At 37.5% G+C, this 16958-nt stretch overlaps 1 protein-coding gene across 1 annotated transcript in view; it reads right to left on the bottom strand.

The window, feature by feature from the left end:
• The window catches only part of LOC149576832 (kinesin-like protein KIN-7N), a 135328-nt gene that overhangs the window by 44024 nt on the left and 74346 nt on the right, over window positions 1–16958 (bottom strand). Inside the window, exons 11-13 of the mRNA XM_089820355.1 lie at window positions 16070–16138; window positions 15802–15861; window positions 15542–15709 (exon numbers count right to left, since the gene is read on the bottom strand). Coding sequence (XP_089676481.1) covers window positions 15542–15709; window positions 15802–15861; window positions 16070–16138 — 297 coding nt within the window. The remainder of the gene's footprint in view (window positions 1–15541; window positions 15710–15801; window positions 15862–16069; window positions 16139–16958) is intronic.

The raw sequence follows: 16958 nt of genomic DNA, 5'->3' as shown, positions 1-16958 counted from the left end.
TGTTGCCAAAAGATATTTGGAAAAAGCTTGGACAACCCACACTATGGCCATTGTTGGGAACTTTGATGGCACAACCAGAAACAATTGGAACACAACCATTCTTACTAGATTTTGTGGTCATTCCACTGAAGAGAAGAGGGTACGATGCTATCCTGGGACAGGGATGGCTGGTGCAAGCAAAGGTAAAGCATGATTGAAAATGGAACACCCTGTCCATGGAGATAGGAGGCAAGAGATTTATAATTGATTTGCATACACAAATGGTAGGGAAAGAAGCAGCATTGTCAGACTCGAAAGGAGAAGGCGAGAGTGATGACGAAGGCAAAAAGAGGATGGAACCAGATGAAGAAAGGAAGTTGAGATTAGGAGGAGGATCAACTGATGACGACCTAGATTTGGTGAACGGACTGCTATATTGGCAGATGGACGATTATGAGGTCTTTCCAAGCTGCAACATGTTGAGTGTCGAGGAAGGAAAAGCGGGCAATGAGTTCCCGAAGGAGTATAGTGAACTGAAGGAGGGAGAAGCGCAGATGGATGAAACACCAGCCCATACGTTCAGTGAAGATAAATTGATGAAGTACGAAGAGCCTACGATGAAAACAATGAATTTGGGCGATGAGGGAAATCCGAAAAACATTTTGGTAAGAGATGATTGGAACCCAGTGTTGAAGGTGGCAGCATTCAAAATATTCATGGAGTACAAGGATGTTTTTGCTTGGACATATAAAGACTTAAAAAGAGTGCCACCAAAGCTATGTGTTCACCGGATACCAGTAATCGAAGATGCAGTACCTGTACAGAAGCGACCATACCGAATGAATAAGAACTATGCAACACGGGTCTCGGAAGAAATTGACAGGATGCTGCAGGCAGGAATCATTCTTAAAGTGTAGACAAGTGAGTGGGTATCACCAATCGTGATATCCCTAAAAAAGGACACAACACAAATAAGAATATGTGTGGACTTCCGATGTCTGACCGTCGAACAACTAAAGACCCATTTCCAATACCATTTACAGATAGCATTTTGGAGGAAGTAGCAGGGCATGAAATTTATTCATTCATGGATGGATTCTCAGGGTACAATCAGATATCCATCGCAGAGGAGGACAAATTAAAAATTACATTCATTGTGGAAGATGGCGTATATGCATACAATAGGATGCTGTTTGGATTATGCAATGCCCCGACAACATTCCAAAGGATTATTTTACACATATTTGATAAAATGTCTATCGGAAGTTTTAAGGCATTCCTAGATGATTGGTCAATTTTTAGCACAAAGAAGAAACACATAACGGGGCTCAAAGAATCCATGGAGAGATGTAGACGAGCAAGATTGGCGTTGAATCCAAAGAAGTATAGATTTATGATGCCATAGGGAAAGTTGCTTGGACACAGTTTGTAAAAAAGGATTGAAGACGGATCCAGACAAGGTCCGCGTAATCTTGGAGATGCCACCTTTGGCGGATGTATCAGAAGTAAAGTCATTTTTAGGGCACATCGATTATTACCGGAGATTTATTAAAAACTATGCAAAAATTTCTTATCCGCTGGACAAACTCACCTACAGGGGTGAATCTTACAAATGGGAGGCTCAACAGAATGAAGCTTTTGAGGGACTAAAAACAAGGTTGGCTACGGCTTCGATTTTGGCTTATTCGAATTGGCACAAAGAATTTCATGTTTATGTAGATGCATAAAATTATGCCATCGGAGCAACGTTGGCGCAAACTGGTGACCTCAAGTTGGACCATCTAGTGTACTTTGCAAGTAGATTGTTGTCAAAGGTAGAGAAAAACTATAGTACCACGGAGCGAGAGGCATTAGGGATGGTATACGCAATGCAGCAGTTTAGACATTACTTGTTGGCCACTCCATTTGTATTCTACATAGATCATCAGGCGCTACTATACTTGGTAAATAAGTCGATTATTCAAGGAAGAATAAGTTGATGGTTGTTATTATTACAGGAGTTCACATTTAAGATCGTGGTACGGCCAAGGAAAAGTCATGTGAGTGCAGATCACCTGTTGAGAATAAAATCCAGGGAGCCACTTGAGGGAGTTAATGATGATTTTCTAGATGCGCAATTATTCCATGTTATAGCACTACTAGCTTGGTACACACATATTGGAGAATATCTATCGACGAGGCAATTTCTGAGTGACATGCCACCAAATGAGAGATGGAAACTGGTGTTGAGGAGCCGGATGTTTCAATTAATAAATGGGCTATTGTATAAAATGGGACCGGATCAGATTCTAAGGCGGTGTGTCCTAAAGGAGGAAATTCCGAAAGTACTAAAGGAAGCACACGAAGGACCGACAAGAGGACACATGGGGCTGGATACAACTGCGCGGAAGATACTTCTAGCAGGATTACGGTGGTCAACCGTATACAACGACGCCAGGGAGTGGGTTGTTGCATGCGATACATGTCAACGGGCCGAGAAACCATTGAAGAGAGACTTTGTGCCTTTGAATCCCTCGCAAGTGCAGGAACTTTTTGAAAGATGGGGATTGGATTTCATTGGACCTCTGAAAGTGAGCAAAACAAGAAAGTGTCTATACATTGTGGTAGAAACGGAGTACCTGACTAAATGGGTGGAGGCACATGCATTACCAAACAACTTGGCAATAAGCACAGCAAGATTTATATATGAGCAAATTATTACAAGGTACGGGATCCCACTGCAGTTGACAAGTGATTGAGGAGGACACTTTGTGAACCATGTTATCCGAGTGCTCACCACTAAATTCAAGATTTATCATTCATTGTCGAGCCCGTACTATCCAAGAGCTAACGGACAGGTTGAAGCAACAAACAAAGTCCTAGTTGGAGTGATTTATAAATCCTGTACAGTTGAGCGAGAAGACTAGGAAGAAAAGTTTTCATCGGCCCTATGGGCGTACCATACTTCATATAAACTATAGGACATACCCCGTTTCAGCTGATGTATGGACAGGAGGCAATGGTACTGACAGAATTCACGATACCGAGTTTAAGGATAGCAATCGAGAACAAATTAGGCGACATGGAGAGCTTAAGGGAGAGACCATACAATTTGAACAAACTTGATTAGCAACAGCTACAGGCATAGTGGGCCATCGAAGTGACACAAAATAGACGAAAGGCATGGCACAATAAACACTTAAAATTAAATAATTTTCAACCGGGCCAGTTAGTACTGAAGTATAATGGATGGAATGAAATCAGGCCTAGAAAGTTCAAAGTTAAATGGGTCGGACCGTACAAGATATGGGAAGTTGGATATAACGGGGCAATTAAGTTATGGACACTAGACGGAAAAGAAATACCAAATGCAGTAAATGGATTGAAGTTAAAGATATACCCTGAAAGAAACGGTCCCCTGCCAACAAACAATTGAGAAAAGAAAAAATGTCTGTAAACAATGTATATATATGTATAATAAGGAATAAAATATTGAAGATGAACATAGTTTTAACGTGCCAAATAATAAGCTATATTTTTTTAAGTATGAAATAATGAAATAATAAAACATGGAGTAGGAAGCAAATGTGTTAATATGACGGGAATTTTAGATAGTAAAAGTGCTTGGGAACAAAAGTCTGTCGTACGGCCTATCGCACGGCCTTGAAAGATATAATATGCAAGCAATAAATTAAAAACAATCATAATTGAAGGAAGTTAAAGACCGTACGGCCTGTGTAGATACCATACGGTTAGGCAAAAGGGGATAATTTGGAGCTCGTACAACAAACAAAAAGCACAGCAGGGGATGAATTGAAGCTGTACGATCAGCAAAAGAACATAAGAGGAAGTCATACGGCCAAATAAAATAGGGGGTAGAAACTTAAAGCCGTACGGCTAGAATGAACATAAGAGGAGGTTGTAGAAGGAATTTGTAGCCATACGGCCTAAGTTATATGGAAAAGGCAGTCGTACGGCACTTAAATGAGAGCACAGAGAAAAAATAACCTATGAAATTCACCGTGTAAACATGAATTGAGGACTGTATGGCTAGGTGAAGGAAGACCGTATGGCTAGTAGCAACAGGATATATGTCCAGCAAAAAGCAGTGTACAAGGAAAACATTGCAAAGTGTGGGGACCCATATAAGACCATACGGACTCTAGGAACAAATCGCCAAGCTAGTAAAGCCTTTGTACGGCCAGAGGAAAGCACCATGTGGTAATCGGAGAGAACTCATACAAGACCGTACATGTACGATAAACAAGAAGCAAGAAGAAGAGACTTTTAAGCCGCACTGTCTGACAAGCCATTCAAATCAAAGTTGGAACCTTACAACTGAAGGAGTTGTACATTGGAAAGACAAAAGGAAGAGTTATAAAGACCGTATGGCTAGAGGAGGGCAGGGAGGAGTTAAATTGTTGGAAAATAAGGAAACCGTACAATACAGACACCAAGGAAGATAGGAATTTGTAGCGAGTTGTGTACGGAGAACAACTGCCCTAACAGTTTGTGATATATTCAGAAAACGACAAAGAAGTGACAGTTATGCAGTCACCTGGAAAGAGGGCTTGGAAGAGGAAACTAGACAAGGACACTTCCATGAACAAAAACGTGAAGACACTACCATCCGGAATTCGTATAGCAAGAGAAACCAATGCAAGGACCAGTGCAGGTGTAAGTAAAAATAAAGTAAAGCAACCGAAGCAACCAGGAGACATTCTTACAGTAAAAAGTATTACATTTTAAGGGTTAAATGGTGCAGAGTGCCGGAAGTGGTGGCTAGAGACTCTAGACAACCACCAAGTGAAGGCTAGTATTCGGAAAGCTCAGGTAGAATGGGTAGTGCAAATGCCAATAGTTTGCATCAAAGACCATGAAGGGTTTTTGAGCATAATGATTGAAACGTATGACAGGTTCTCTCAAACTAGTACGTTTGAATATCTTGATTGCAGTTTAGTAGTATCATTTAAACTGGCTAATTTTACACGAGTATTTGGCATACCTGGTCATGCTCAGGGCGGGAGAAAAAATAGAAAGCAAGCCAAAAAAGATGAGCCGTGAAGTGAAGTTGATACAGCTTGTGTGCAGAGACCTATTGCAAGCAGATCAAGAGGCTCTTTCAGACACGTCCAAGGGCAGAGGGTTAAAGAAATCTAATATTCAGGAGGGTCATTGGCATTGTTTGATGGACATAGTGAAAAGCCGCCTCACAAGTTCAAGTCGTGCTTCGGATATCTCTTTCCCCCATGCAGCAATGATGAACGGGATTTTGCACGACAGGGTATATGATTGGGCAGCACTTTTGGTTGAGCAGATGTCAGAATTTATGACATTGCAGCACAAAATGTTTTATATGCCTCATTATGCTTGGATGCGATGACGCAGATGGTCCCCAATGATGCACTGGAGGCTAAACTGAGACCACTCGCGCCTGGCAAACTACCTATTATGTAGTGGAGGCATTCAAATACACCCGGCACCAAAACTATAAGACAAAAGCGACCCAGGCCAGACAGTGGGAACACAGATAGTGGTCGAGAGGAGACATCTTCAAAGGAGAGTGGGATTGAGGGGGAACAAGAAGAGGACGAGGAGGTAAAAGTGATCACAGCTACACCATTGAGATTTTCGCGACCTGTACTTTCGGCTATGACACACTTGGTTCCTATAAGCATACATGGTATCCCAAGGTTTGGACAATTCAAGCAGCCAGTGGTGATGACACCATTTTTAGCTATGACGCAACCCACCATAGAGACACGAGCTGTAGCGGAGTCGCATCCATCACCAACGGAGATAGCAGCTCCGGAGATACCGATGAAGTTGGCTCGTGAGACTCTACCAGATATAGGAGAGGAGACTTTGGTACCTGATATGGAGATGGACACAGAGACAGGGGTGATGGAGGTACCAGCAGGCGAGGAGTTGGGGGCATCGGGTGTCCGATTGGATGTAGTGGGTTTGGATGCAGTGGTCATAGTAGATACGACACTGCTGGCATCACCTAAGCGAGACAGAGAGAGCCGAACCCAGAAGGTGAGTGCTTTCCTGAGTACACAGTTCCACCGAACCTCGGCACCTCGAGTGACATACCTGCCGACACCCACACGGGAAGCAATCCCGAAGAACCCATTACAGGAGGTTGGGCAGACACAGAGTGAGGGAAAACTGCATAGCGTTGTTGAGCGTATGGCGAAGGCAGTGGAGAGGGCTATGAGTACACAACAGGAACACCCAATAGCGCGGGAGAGAGGGATGAGGGAAACATTTCTTATTGATGTAGCAGCCCTAGCAACTCGAGCTCGCCAAGTGCTAGATTCAACAGAAACTCAGGCGTTGGAGTCAATGGTGAAGGAGTTGGAGGGAGTCATATCTTTCATGAGGTTGGGATGTCCTACTGCCTTTACAATTTGTTTTGAGTAGAGGGGATGGCCATATGTGGAGACTACGGAGATGTGGCATGACTAGGCCACAACGAGAGATCCGCCTATGGAGAGCCAAGTAGAGGCTTTGACTCATGAGATAGTGAAGTTACACAGGGAGGCATACTACACTCTTCAGAGGAGTCAAGCGGATCAGGTAGCAGCTGAGAGAGCATGGGAGGAGTCAACTGCCAGGTTAGCTTCAGAGAGGGCAGCCTAGGAATCTGAGAGGGCGGCCTAGCAATCCAAGAGGACAGACCTGTTAGTCAAACAAAGTCAGTTGGCAGCAGATAAAGAACAGGTGGCAGCAAAGAAGGAGAAGGAGCTGGGAGAAGTCAAAGAGATGATGCAATCAGCCCTAGAGCTTCAAATGGAAGCAAAAGCAGAACTGAAGATTAGGAAAGAACACGTCTACAAGCTATGGGCGGAGCTGAAGGAGTTGAGGGTGCGGATGGCCACTACGCTAGGGACGCATCCCTCTATCTAGTATTTATGCACTAATGTATTTTGTTTATTTTGAGTTTTGTTGTATCATCGTCCGGAGACGATTTTTCTTTTGGGGGGAATGATGTTGTCAGTAAAATGTATAGTGTAGCCGACGGATAGAGTAGTATCCGAACGGGTGCGTGACGCTTGAGTCACCCCTTCGAAAAGGTATATGTACACGTTAGAGATGGACTTTGGAATCATCATTGTAGTCATTGTATTTGGATTGTAATCATTGAGTGCATATATGAATAAAGAATTTATTCTGTGTTGAATCGTATTATACTACATGTGTTAAGTTTCTTACCCTGTACGGTAAACAGCCACCATGAAGGTTTCTGCTAGCTTTCTGTTGTTATTTCTTGTTCCTGGTGGTAGCCGTGATTAATCTAGACGCCATGAATGTTTATTTCTTTATGATTTTCTGCTGTAAGTGCATGGGTTTCATTTTGTGGCTCTCCATCTCCTCTTCTTGGCTTTGGTTATAGCCGTGAGACGACTCCTTTTCATCATTCATGGCTCCTCCTATTATTGAGTTTTGGACGCCGTGAGTCTACATCTTTCCTTGGCGAGTTTATAGCACGAGTTATGAAAATCTTAGGTAAATGCCAAATGGTATGGTTTTCACTCTGCTATTATTATCCATTTTGTAGCTTTTTTCTGCATACTGTGCTGTCATTCTTTGGACCCCATGGCTATTCTCCATCTTCATGCTGTGAGTTTCTGTGATTTTTTACAGGTCTATCCTGAGGGTTTCTGGTTTCTCCCTGCCCTGAGCTCTTCTCTTATAGTGTCGTGAATGAAATGATGACTTTTTCCATTTATGGCTTTGGTTGCTTGCTGGGCTGGGTTATTTGCATGTCACGAGCTCCATTGTTGATGTTGATTTTACCATTTCTTTCTCTGTTTGTAGCTGTGAGACTCCTCCTTTTCATGGCTGAGAAACATGGCGTATTTTCCGAAATTATATTTTGGTACAAATAAAGCATGCTGTAGCTATACCCCTTCTTGCTGTTGCTTGTAACCAGGTAAGCTATTATTTCATTTAAACTCCTTCGGCTGCTTCATGTAATGAAAAACTTTGTCTATTACTTTGCTTGATGAACACCATTAAAGAGTTTTTTATTCACTGCTGCTCATAACTGGATACTTGCATATTTCCATTTTTAAAAAAGGTAGCTATGAATTCATGTGTTTGTGCTGATTCATATTCGATGCCATAAATCTGATCATCTCATATAGCGAGTGCTGAAACACCATTTGGTGAGTGGTAAAAAAACCATTGTTTCCTTCTTTCCTTTTGTACCTTAGTCTGTTTTCCATCTTTGCTGCTGCATTCTTCCATTTTATAAATGTTAATGATTTCATGGGGTATGTTTGATTTAAAATCCCATACTTGCTGGAAACCTAGTTTCTCTTGAAAGATGTTACTGCATACTAGAAAAACTGAGACATTTATGTAAAACTTGACTTTTTGCTTTCAGTCAGATTTAAATTTATTTTTTTTCTGTTATTGACAGCACTACTATGAAATCCATATCATTGATTCCTGGTGACATTCTGATTTTTAGATTGTACTTGTCTCACTTTTCCATCTTTAACTCCCCCTGTAGCTTTTATTTTGTTTTCTGATATAAATTTGAAACTTAAGCTTTTATAAAACAAAAGGTTTCAAAACTAATTTAGTTCGTCCCTTTAATGATTCATCCACTTAAATTAAAATGCATATTGTTTTCACCACAAGGACCCATGTTTAAAAGGATGCACATCCCAATTGCACTTGCAGCATTTATTCTGTTTTCTTCAGTTATTATCAGCAAAAGGTTTCAAATCGAAGTGACTTGTCCCTTTAATACTTTTGCTTTTCGTGATTGTCTTCTTTGTTACATCCCAAATTTTGACCGAATTTTAAATTTATTCATAGCCGTTAGACTGAACAGATTTTTCTTTCATAATCATGTAAAGTAGGTAGTTATTGATATCCATTGTATTCATTATATTAACTGTTTAATGAAGACGGTCATTATCCATTATTTGTCATGCAAAGTTTAGCAGATACTTGATTTTGGAGTTATGGTTAATAATTAAATTCTTTAATTATATTAAAAGTTATTATGAAAATTATTATGAACTTGTTATTATTGTGGAAATATTGCACGGGTGATTGCAAGAGAAGATGAGGGGGGAAGCATTTCTAAAACAATTTAAAACGTAAGGACCTAGTGTTAGCCGACTGGATGGTTCCGGCGGTATTTTGTATTCTGTAGCCGACGGTTCGGCGATGTTTCTGTAGCCGACGGTCCGGCGGTGTTTCTGTAGCCGACGGTCCGGCGGTGTATTCTGTAGCGGACGCTCCGGCGGTGTTTCTATATTCTGTAGCGGACGGTCCGGCGGTAAATAGTTTGTAGCGGATAAAATAATTGTGGCCGACGGACTCCTTCGGGAAGGTTCGGCGGTAGTATTTATATCTCATCTGGGATCATTGTAAATAATCATTCATCTACTATTGCGAATATAATCCTGTTGTTCGTGTTCATTGTCTGTATACGTTCATTTACTTTACCAGTACGGTAAACACCTAGCGACTTAAACTTCAGAATACAATTGAAGGACCCGCATGAGCTATTAAATAAATAATTTAAAACGTAAATTAACTTAATTAAAATATAATGCATACTTCAAAGATTTTGATTGATCTTTCACCATATTATTATAATATATACCTATGTACGTATGCATAGATATAAAATAAAGTGACACCATAATATTATTTTCTTTATAATAAAATGATGCCAACTCACAAATATATCTACGTGCATGTAGATAGATATAAACCATAATTATTTTCAATTTATAACATTCAAATCTTCTTCCATATTTTTATTCTTTTTCTTGCTTGAAACTGATTGAACACTTGGCACATTTATTTGGCGTCCAAGAGTTAAGACATTTCTTTTATGTTACAACTTCTTGGAAGCCAAAGAGACTTATTATCTCTTTATATTATGAAGTCGAGAGAGACAGAAGACATTCATTTTTCAAGCATCCGACTCCCATGTTTATCACCTATCTTCTTCCAAAATTCCAACCACATTTATCTTAGCACCGATATCTCTGCAGTTATCATTAGTAACCATTGCATTGTTCCTTCCACGATTTCTTCATTTATACTAATGTTTTGTTTTAAATCGTGAGCAATCTTCATACTAGTATTTCCATTCAAGACCTCTCCTGCAAAGAGTGAGGCAGATTGATTAAGCGTCCGGCAAGACATCATCTTTGCTTCCATATTATATCAGGTTATGTGGTTAACCGAAACCCAAGTATTGCAATATGTTTCTTTATCAGTTGTTACTGCGTTCTAATTATATAGTAGTAAGCTACAGTTTACAACATGATGTAAATCATTTTACTTAACATCATAGGATTGACTTTCTCTAAGTTAGTATGTTTATGGCAAATAAAAGCCAAGAAACCATATTATGAAATCATGATTTATTTATGCCACTACTAGAATCAAAATCAAATGATATTTTATGCAAGTCTTGAAGAACACATTTTTCAAATCACAGATTGTGATAAGCTGGAAATATATAATGTTCATGAATCAACAGACAAAGTTGATTGCTCTGAGATCGAGCACCTAGGACTCACCAATTGTATAGCCATGGAAAAGGTGAAGAGGTGAGATGGAATCTGCATTGACATAAAAATAAAAGTAAGATATGATACAATAAATCTAAATAATTTCATTCAATAGCTCATGCTCATCCATTTTATTGTTCCCCTGTTATCAAGTCAAGCGGTGGTGATCGGGTCATTGAACCCATTAGAAAACCTTGGCCAAGGTCATTTTAAGACATATTTGCCATCTATGATCACTTGATGTCAATGGTGCCAGTTATTCAGACATGTCTATCCATAACTATGCGGACATTTTAAACACTGGAATGCTTAGGTGGCTGGAATAAAAGTATCTGAAACTCGATCCCAAGGTAGGGAGGGTCTTTCTAATTCAATAGATTGTGTAGGGATAAGTATGGTCCGAGGTTGGGAAGTTAAGCCTAAGTCAATGTTTCTCCTCTTCCCAAAAACTGAGGCTTGCACAACCAACTAAAGCCTCACTGGATATCACTTGTATGTTTTCCTTCTTTTCATGTTAGGCATTTACTTTACTTGTATGTAGAGAAAGATAGTAAATCATTATTCCAATTATTACAATTAATCATTGTTACAATTATTTTATGTTAATCGTTATTATAGTTATTACAGTTGATCATTGTTTCAGTTGAGCTTGGTTATTTCAGTTAATTGATGGTAGTTAAAAGCAATTACTATCCCATGGAAAGGAATTCAGTTATTTGTTCAATAATTTGTTGGGAAAAACTCTTTATTGATCGTTTTTTTTTTTTGGTATGAAAATCCGTTTGTTACATATGGTATCAAAGCATTGGGCGTTGGGTTCAACACTGAATCTAGGGCACACTACATTCCATGTAAACCTGAAAATTCTTAGAATAATTGTATAGGATGCAAGTACGTAAAACAACTTGCAAGAAGGCACGACATCTCATCTTCTTGTACTTAATTAAAAACATGCCAAACTTCGACTACACTTGATGCTCCATGCCCCAAGACAATGAAACTCTGAAACAGGGTTTGCAACGAATGAAAGAAAGAGTCAAGTGGACTCCTACTAGTAAAGCAGCATATAGGAACAAACTAATTTAAAACTGGAACGCTCGTCAGGGCAACTCTCTTATGCACTTCCATAGATCTTGGAAGGTGCAAGATATGTATAAATCCGAATCGGAACTGAATGCTGAGAAGCAAAATTTAGATTCCATAATATAAACATCCTCAATAGAGGATAATTTTATAAATAAGGCTACCATGAATGCAGCAGCAAAGTATTAAAGTTAGTTAAATAAATTGGTGTGTTATATTCACTCACAGACTCTTTTAATTTGTTGTAGGCACACTTGAAAATATGTACATAATAAATTGACACAAAATTTTGTAAATTTTCAAGCTAAAACGGTAAACAAACAAAATGAGCAGCAACAAGAACATTGTAGATCATGACATCATCCATGAAAACACACAACCATCCACTGATTTATTACTTCAAATTTTGCAAGAAACGCAACTGAAATTGGATAATATGGAAAAAAGAATGAATAAGATGGCAGCCCAGATGGGGCAAAACCAAGAGGAAATGCAATCCTCGCCTCCTCTCAGGACAAAGACAAAAGTCTCCAAACACAACAAGAGAACCTCACAAGCTTCACCCACTCAAACTGAAAAACAAATGAAACAAGAAATAGTGACTGATTCGTCCGCAGATATTAAGAAGATCAAACCACCCAAATTTGTTGATTTTGAATCCGAAGAGGATGCAATGGCCTGGTTAACCAAAATAGAACAATACTTTGAAATTAAGAACTTTTCAGAAACCTCAAAAGTGATTTGGGGAATATAACACTTTACTAGAGAAGCTGCTACATGGTGGGGAAACACCAAGGTTGAGCAAAACATTAAAATCACTGTTGGTTACCCCAAACCTTTTATGACCAAAAATTGTTGGACTTTCAAAACCTAAAGCAAGGAGACATGACTGTACACAAGTAGTGGAAAAAATTTACCCGATTATTGATGTATCTACCACCATATCAACAAGATAGAAATCTAAAAGTGAGGAAATTCATCATGGGTCTGAATAATAGAATAGGAGAAGAAGTTGATGTTCTCACTCCTCGCACCATGGAAGAAGCTTTAGAGAAGGTTGTCCGACAGGAATATAAAATCAAGAGAGATGACTCCATTCGGGATAATAAAAGAAAAACAAACTAGAATACAAAAAGTACAGATACTAGATCTCAAAAGAAACAGTTTAAAGATTTTAAATTTAGCAAGCCAAAATCAAAAGGGAATGGAATCAAGAATTTTAAAAGTAATTTCAGAACAAGTAAGAATAAGAGCAATGAAAGATAGAAGCCACCTTTAGGATGTTACACTTGTGGGGGAGATCACTATGCTAATAAATGCCCCATCAAAGCCAACACCAATCAGCCACACCGACCACCCCTTCCACAATAGCAATGTCATGTCCCCTTTCTAGAGTGGACATCAAAGACGATAGAGTTGGCCTATCATTAGAGTCTCATAGGCTGGCAATGGTGTTTAGGGACTCAGTCAGGGTACACAGTGTTCAGATCTGGAGTTTCAGACAGTAGAAGAGCAATTGAGAGCAGTTCCTTAATTGTAGGAGGAGTTTCCTACATTTTAGGAGATGGAGATGGGCCATAGTCTTGAGTCTCTACGAGGTGACAAGTTCAATTTCACCTTGTAGAGGTGTTTTGGCTATCAATTTGTTATTTAGGAAGTATTTTAATATATTTAAATATTCTCCTGAGTTAGCATTTTAATAATTTAAATAAGGCTAAGTTATAGCCATTTTGGAGTAATAAGGGGTTTTTTGGCCTCATCTGGGTGAATATCCCTTAGTGTAATAGCTCATTGGAAAGGTCTTGAACTTTTCTAAATATTTCTCTTTTGACTCAGAGCAATTCGGTGAAGAGATTTCTTTCTATTGGGAGAAAAGTCATTTTCTGGATACTTGACCGCTTTAAAAATAAGAAATATATTATTTTATAACCCAATGCCACATGGAGACACTTTTAGGTTTCGAGCTAAGTTTGGTGGGTTATAAGGAGGTAAACGAAAAAGTTCGAGGCATTATTGACATATTACATCTTGGATTTGTGTTTTGGGCTCTGATTGAGCTTTCAGCATTTGGGACGCCAAACCCACTTGCTTTACCTTTTTGGGACGTAGCCCCCAAAACAGTGGTCTGGATTCTTCCAGTCAAAAGCATCTTGGAGATTGTGCATTGTTTCTTTTGGGGAACGCAGTACTAAGTCAGAGTTTTAGCTGGAGTTTAGGTATTTTACCCACGTGTGGGCACTTTGCAATTGTACGCCACGCCTGGCAGCCATCTACTTTTTCATGTACAGCATTTGAGAGTTGGATTCTGGCCGTAGCTTCCTTCTGCGCTCATATTTCACCTTACACCTTCAGGTTGGCTTTATTCTTAGTTGTAATCATCTGGATATTATTGTAAATCTTCATCTAGTTACATATTAGGCATATATTCAAAAAAAAAAAAAAATGGCTTGAAGCGACTTTGCTTTAAATGTATTTGGAATACATTTTCAGACTTCGTTCATGTTATTGTACTTCTGTTATTACTTATTGAAAAATCATCAAAAATATAAAACAATCAAAACCTTTTGCAACTTCTGTCTAGCTCTGCAAGAAAATTTTAATAAATAGGGAGTCATAATTTTAATAAATACAAGTCCAAATAGTATATGGGCTTATCATTCACCTTTAGCTTCTAGTTCTATACCTAGCCAAATTTTGTCATTCTTTAAATTTTTGGACATCTTGATTTTGGGAAGGCTTGCAAAATTCCAAACTATTGCCAAACTTGATCTACCACCTAGACAAACCAGCGAAAAGAGGGGATCCCCATTTGCAACTGGGCGATGTTATTAAGACCTAACAATGGGTCATCAGATCAATAAGCTTATGGAAGCTTTGGCTATTCTTATCACATTAGAATGTTGTATGCTTGGATGGCACAAGTCCATTTGCGACGACTAACAAATTCTTGTAAATATGGTGAATAGCCAAAATCATAATTATGTGTATTGGCAGCTAGTTATGATGGCTAGGCAAGGTCTTGAATTGAGTAGCTCTTTGGATTTTGTTTCCTTTGATTACAACCCAAGGAAATCTGATAGTAATTTTGAATTTATGGCCAAATGAACCTCAAGGCATATAAATGAATGGAATGTTAATAGTTGGGAGTAGACTTTGCTTGATTGTTCCCAGAGGTTGGTGAGCATGATTTTGGACGATATGCAAGGTAAATGCAAGGTAGTCTCCTCTCTTGATTGTTGGAACTTTTTTCTTGGTTAGTGGATAGTTCTATTGTGAATTTGGGTTGATGAATGCTCTTTTTGGCCCCTTGGCGCCTCGTGAATGACTTTTTTCTTGTAATGATGTTTTCTTATGACTAATAAATATTTAGACTCTTTTTCAAGAAAGATTGGTTAGAAAAAATATATTTTGCTCCATATTTTGGAATTAATAGATCATAAATATAAACCCAGAAAATGAAAAACTTAGTGGAAATTCATCTAAAAATTAAATTAGAAAATAATATCATTCATTCATGACTCTAGACATAACAATGGAATATTTGTATGACAGCTAGATAATAAAACTTTTGAAAGTTATGAAGAAGAAATAAGGATTTGCACCCTCCACAATTTAACACCTTGAAAATAAACAAAAAATAAACTATTCAATGTCATGAAAATAAACTATCAACCTAAAGCCGGCAAATCCCAGTTAATATGCTTTACAAACATGCTTTTCCCTTAAACACCTACTCGTCTTTTTGTATATATTACTTTTTATAGCAACTTAAGAAGACTACATATATCCATCAAGGCACTTCTCAATATTACACAAAATAAATGCAACCTCAAAAATTGAAGTAATGAGTTTCATCGAAATTCCCATATTTTTTCAGCAAGTAATGGGTTCAAGCTCTAGAATGAAGCCAAACCTGAAATTTTTATCACAACAAGTTAAATCACCTTTTGCATGGTTCCTTCAAATGTGTTAATGTTGGATGAGGAATTCCAAACCATAGTGCTGAGATTTTCAATTGTTTGTTCATGTTCTTTTATCAGTCTCTCCTTTTCTGCTTGAGATTTCTTCTCTTCCTCTAGTTGAATAGCCAACTTTTCTCTTTCCAACTCGATCTACCATAATATCAAAATAAAAGAAATTCTAATATTTAGGCAAAATCTAAAGAAAAATATTCCACATAAAACAAAACGGATTACCCACATACCTTTAATAGCTCATTACGTAACTTCAGCACCTCTTTGTCCATGTCTTCAGCAAGCTTACCCTAGAATGACACCATCTTTCAAGTTGATGCTTGCAAATGATTGGAATTTTAATCTTATTCTTTTAAAAGAAATTTTCAAAAAACAATATTTTCTTGCTTCACAATACACAGCTCAAACTGATTTAAAATGTATATATATTTCATGTTCATTGCTATCCTTTAAAAACAAAAATTGAAAACAAATAAAGATGGTGTCAAACGTACCGACCTTTAATTTTTTACGAAGTTCCTCAATTTCTTTCTTTTGACGCTTTAGAAGAGCAGCATCATTCACAACCTGCAAATATCAATAGAGTAACATTTTTTAATTAGAATCAAAACCCTTGATTTAAATATTATAACTCATAAAAAGAAGATTCTATAGAACCAAGATTGCATTAACTTTAACCTCCCTTCTTGTAGACTTCAAAACCTCAAGTAAAAAGATAACAAAATCTTTTTTTAAATTTAGCTTGACCATCAAATATATATTATATGTAACGTCTTGTGCCATCAAATTATTTACTTTAGATTTTACAATCCAAAGACCTTTATTTCTTCACATCTGAATGATGAACTCTCAATGTTAAAACTCTCTATATATAGTTTTTTATTAAGAGTCATGTCTTTTAATAAATAATATATTATATTAATGATTTAATTATATCAATTATATTAATTATACATATAACATAATATATATTTTATTAATAATAATATAAAATATATTTTTTATTTATATATATTATTTATATAAATAATATTATTTTAATATTATTAAAATAATATGTATCATGTTATTAATATATACTGTTATTAGTATAAATAATATTATTTTAATACTATTGCATAATATATTTACTTTATATATTATTGATAATAATATTTAAATTCTCATATTTCAAAAGTAATATATTATGCAATATTATAATAGGATTATAATGAATCATAATTATATTATTAATTTATTACTTATCTATATTATATGGTACTAATATTGATGGGGATATCACAGTCCCCCCTCTCAAATTTTGCTTGTTCTCAAGCAAAAATCATTTATAGATGACTTTTTTAGTAGAACCATTATATGAAATACATAATTGGATGCACGAAGACTA

This window comes from Cupressus sempervirens, chromosome 1 (genome assembly GCF_028749045.1).
Source record: "Cupressus sempervirens isolate cs-2001-9-10 chromosome 1, ASM2874904v1, whole genome shotgun sequence".
Lineage (NCBI taxonomy): Eukaryota > Viridiplantae > Streptophyta > Pinopsida > Cupressales > Cupressaceae > Cupressus > Cupressus sempervirens.
Note: the sequence above shows the minus strand (reverse complement) of the source record. Positions and strands in the feature narration are given on the sequence as shown.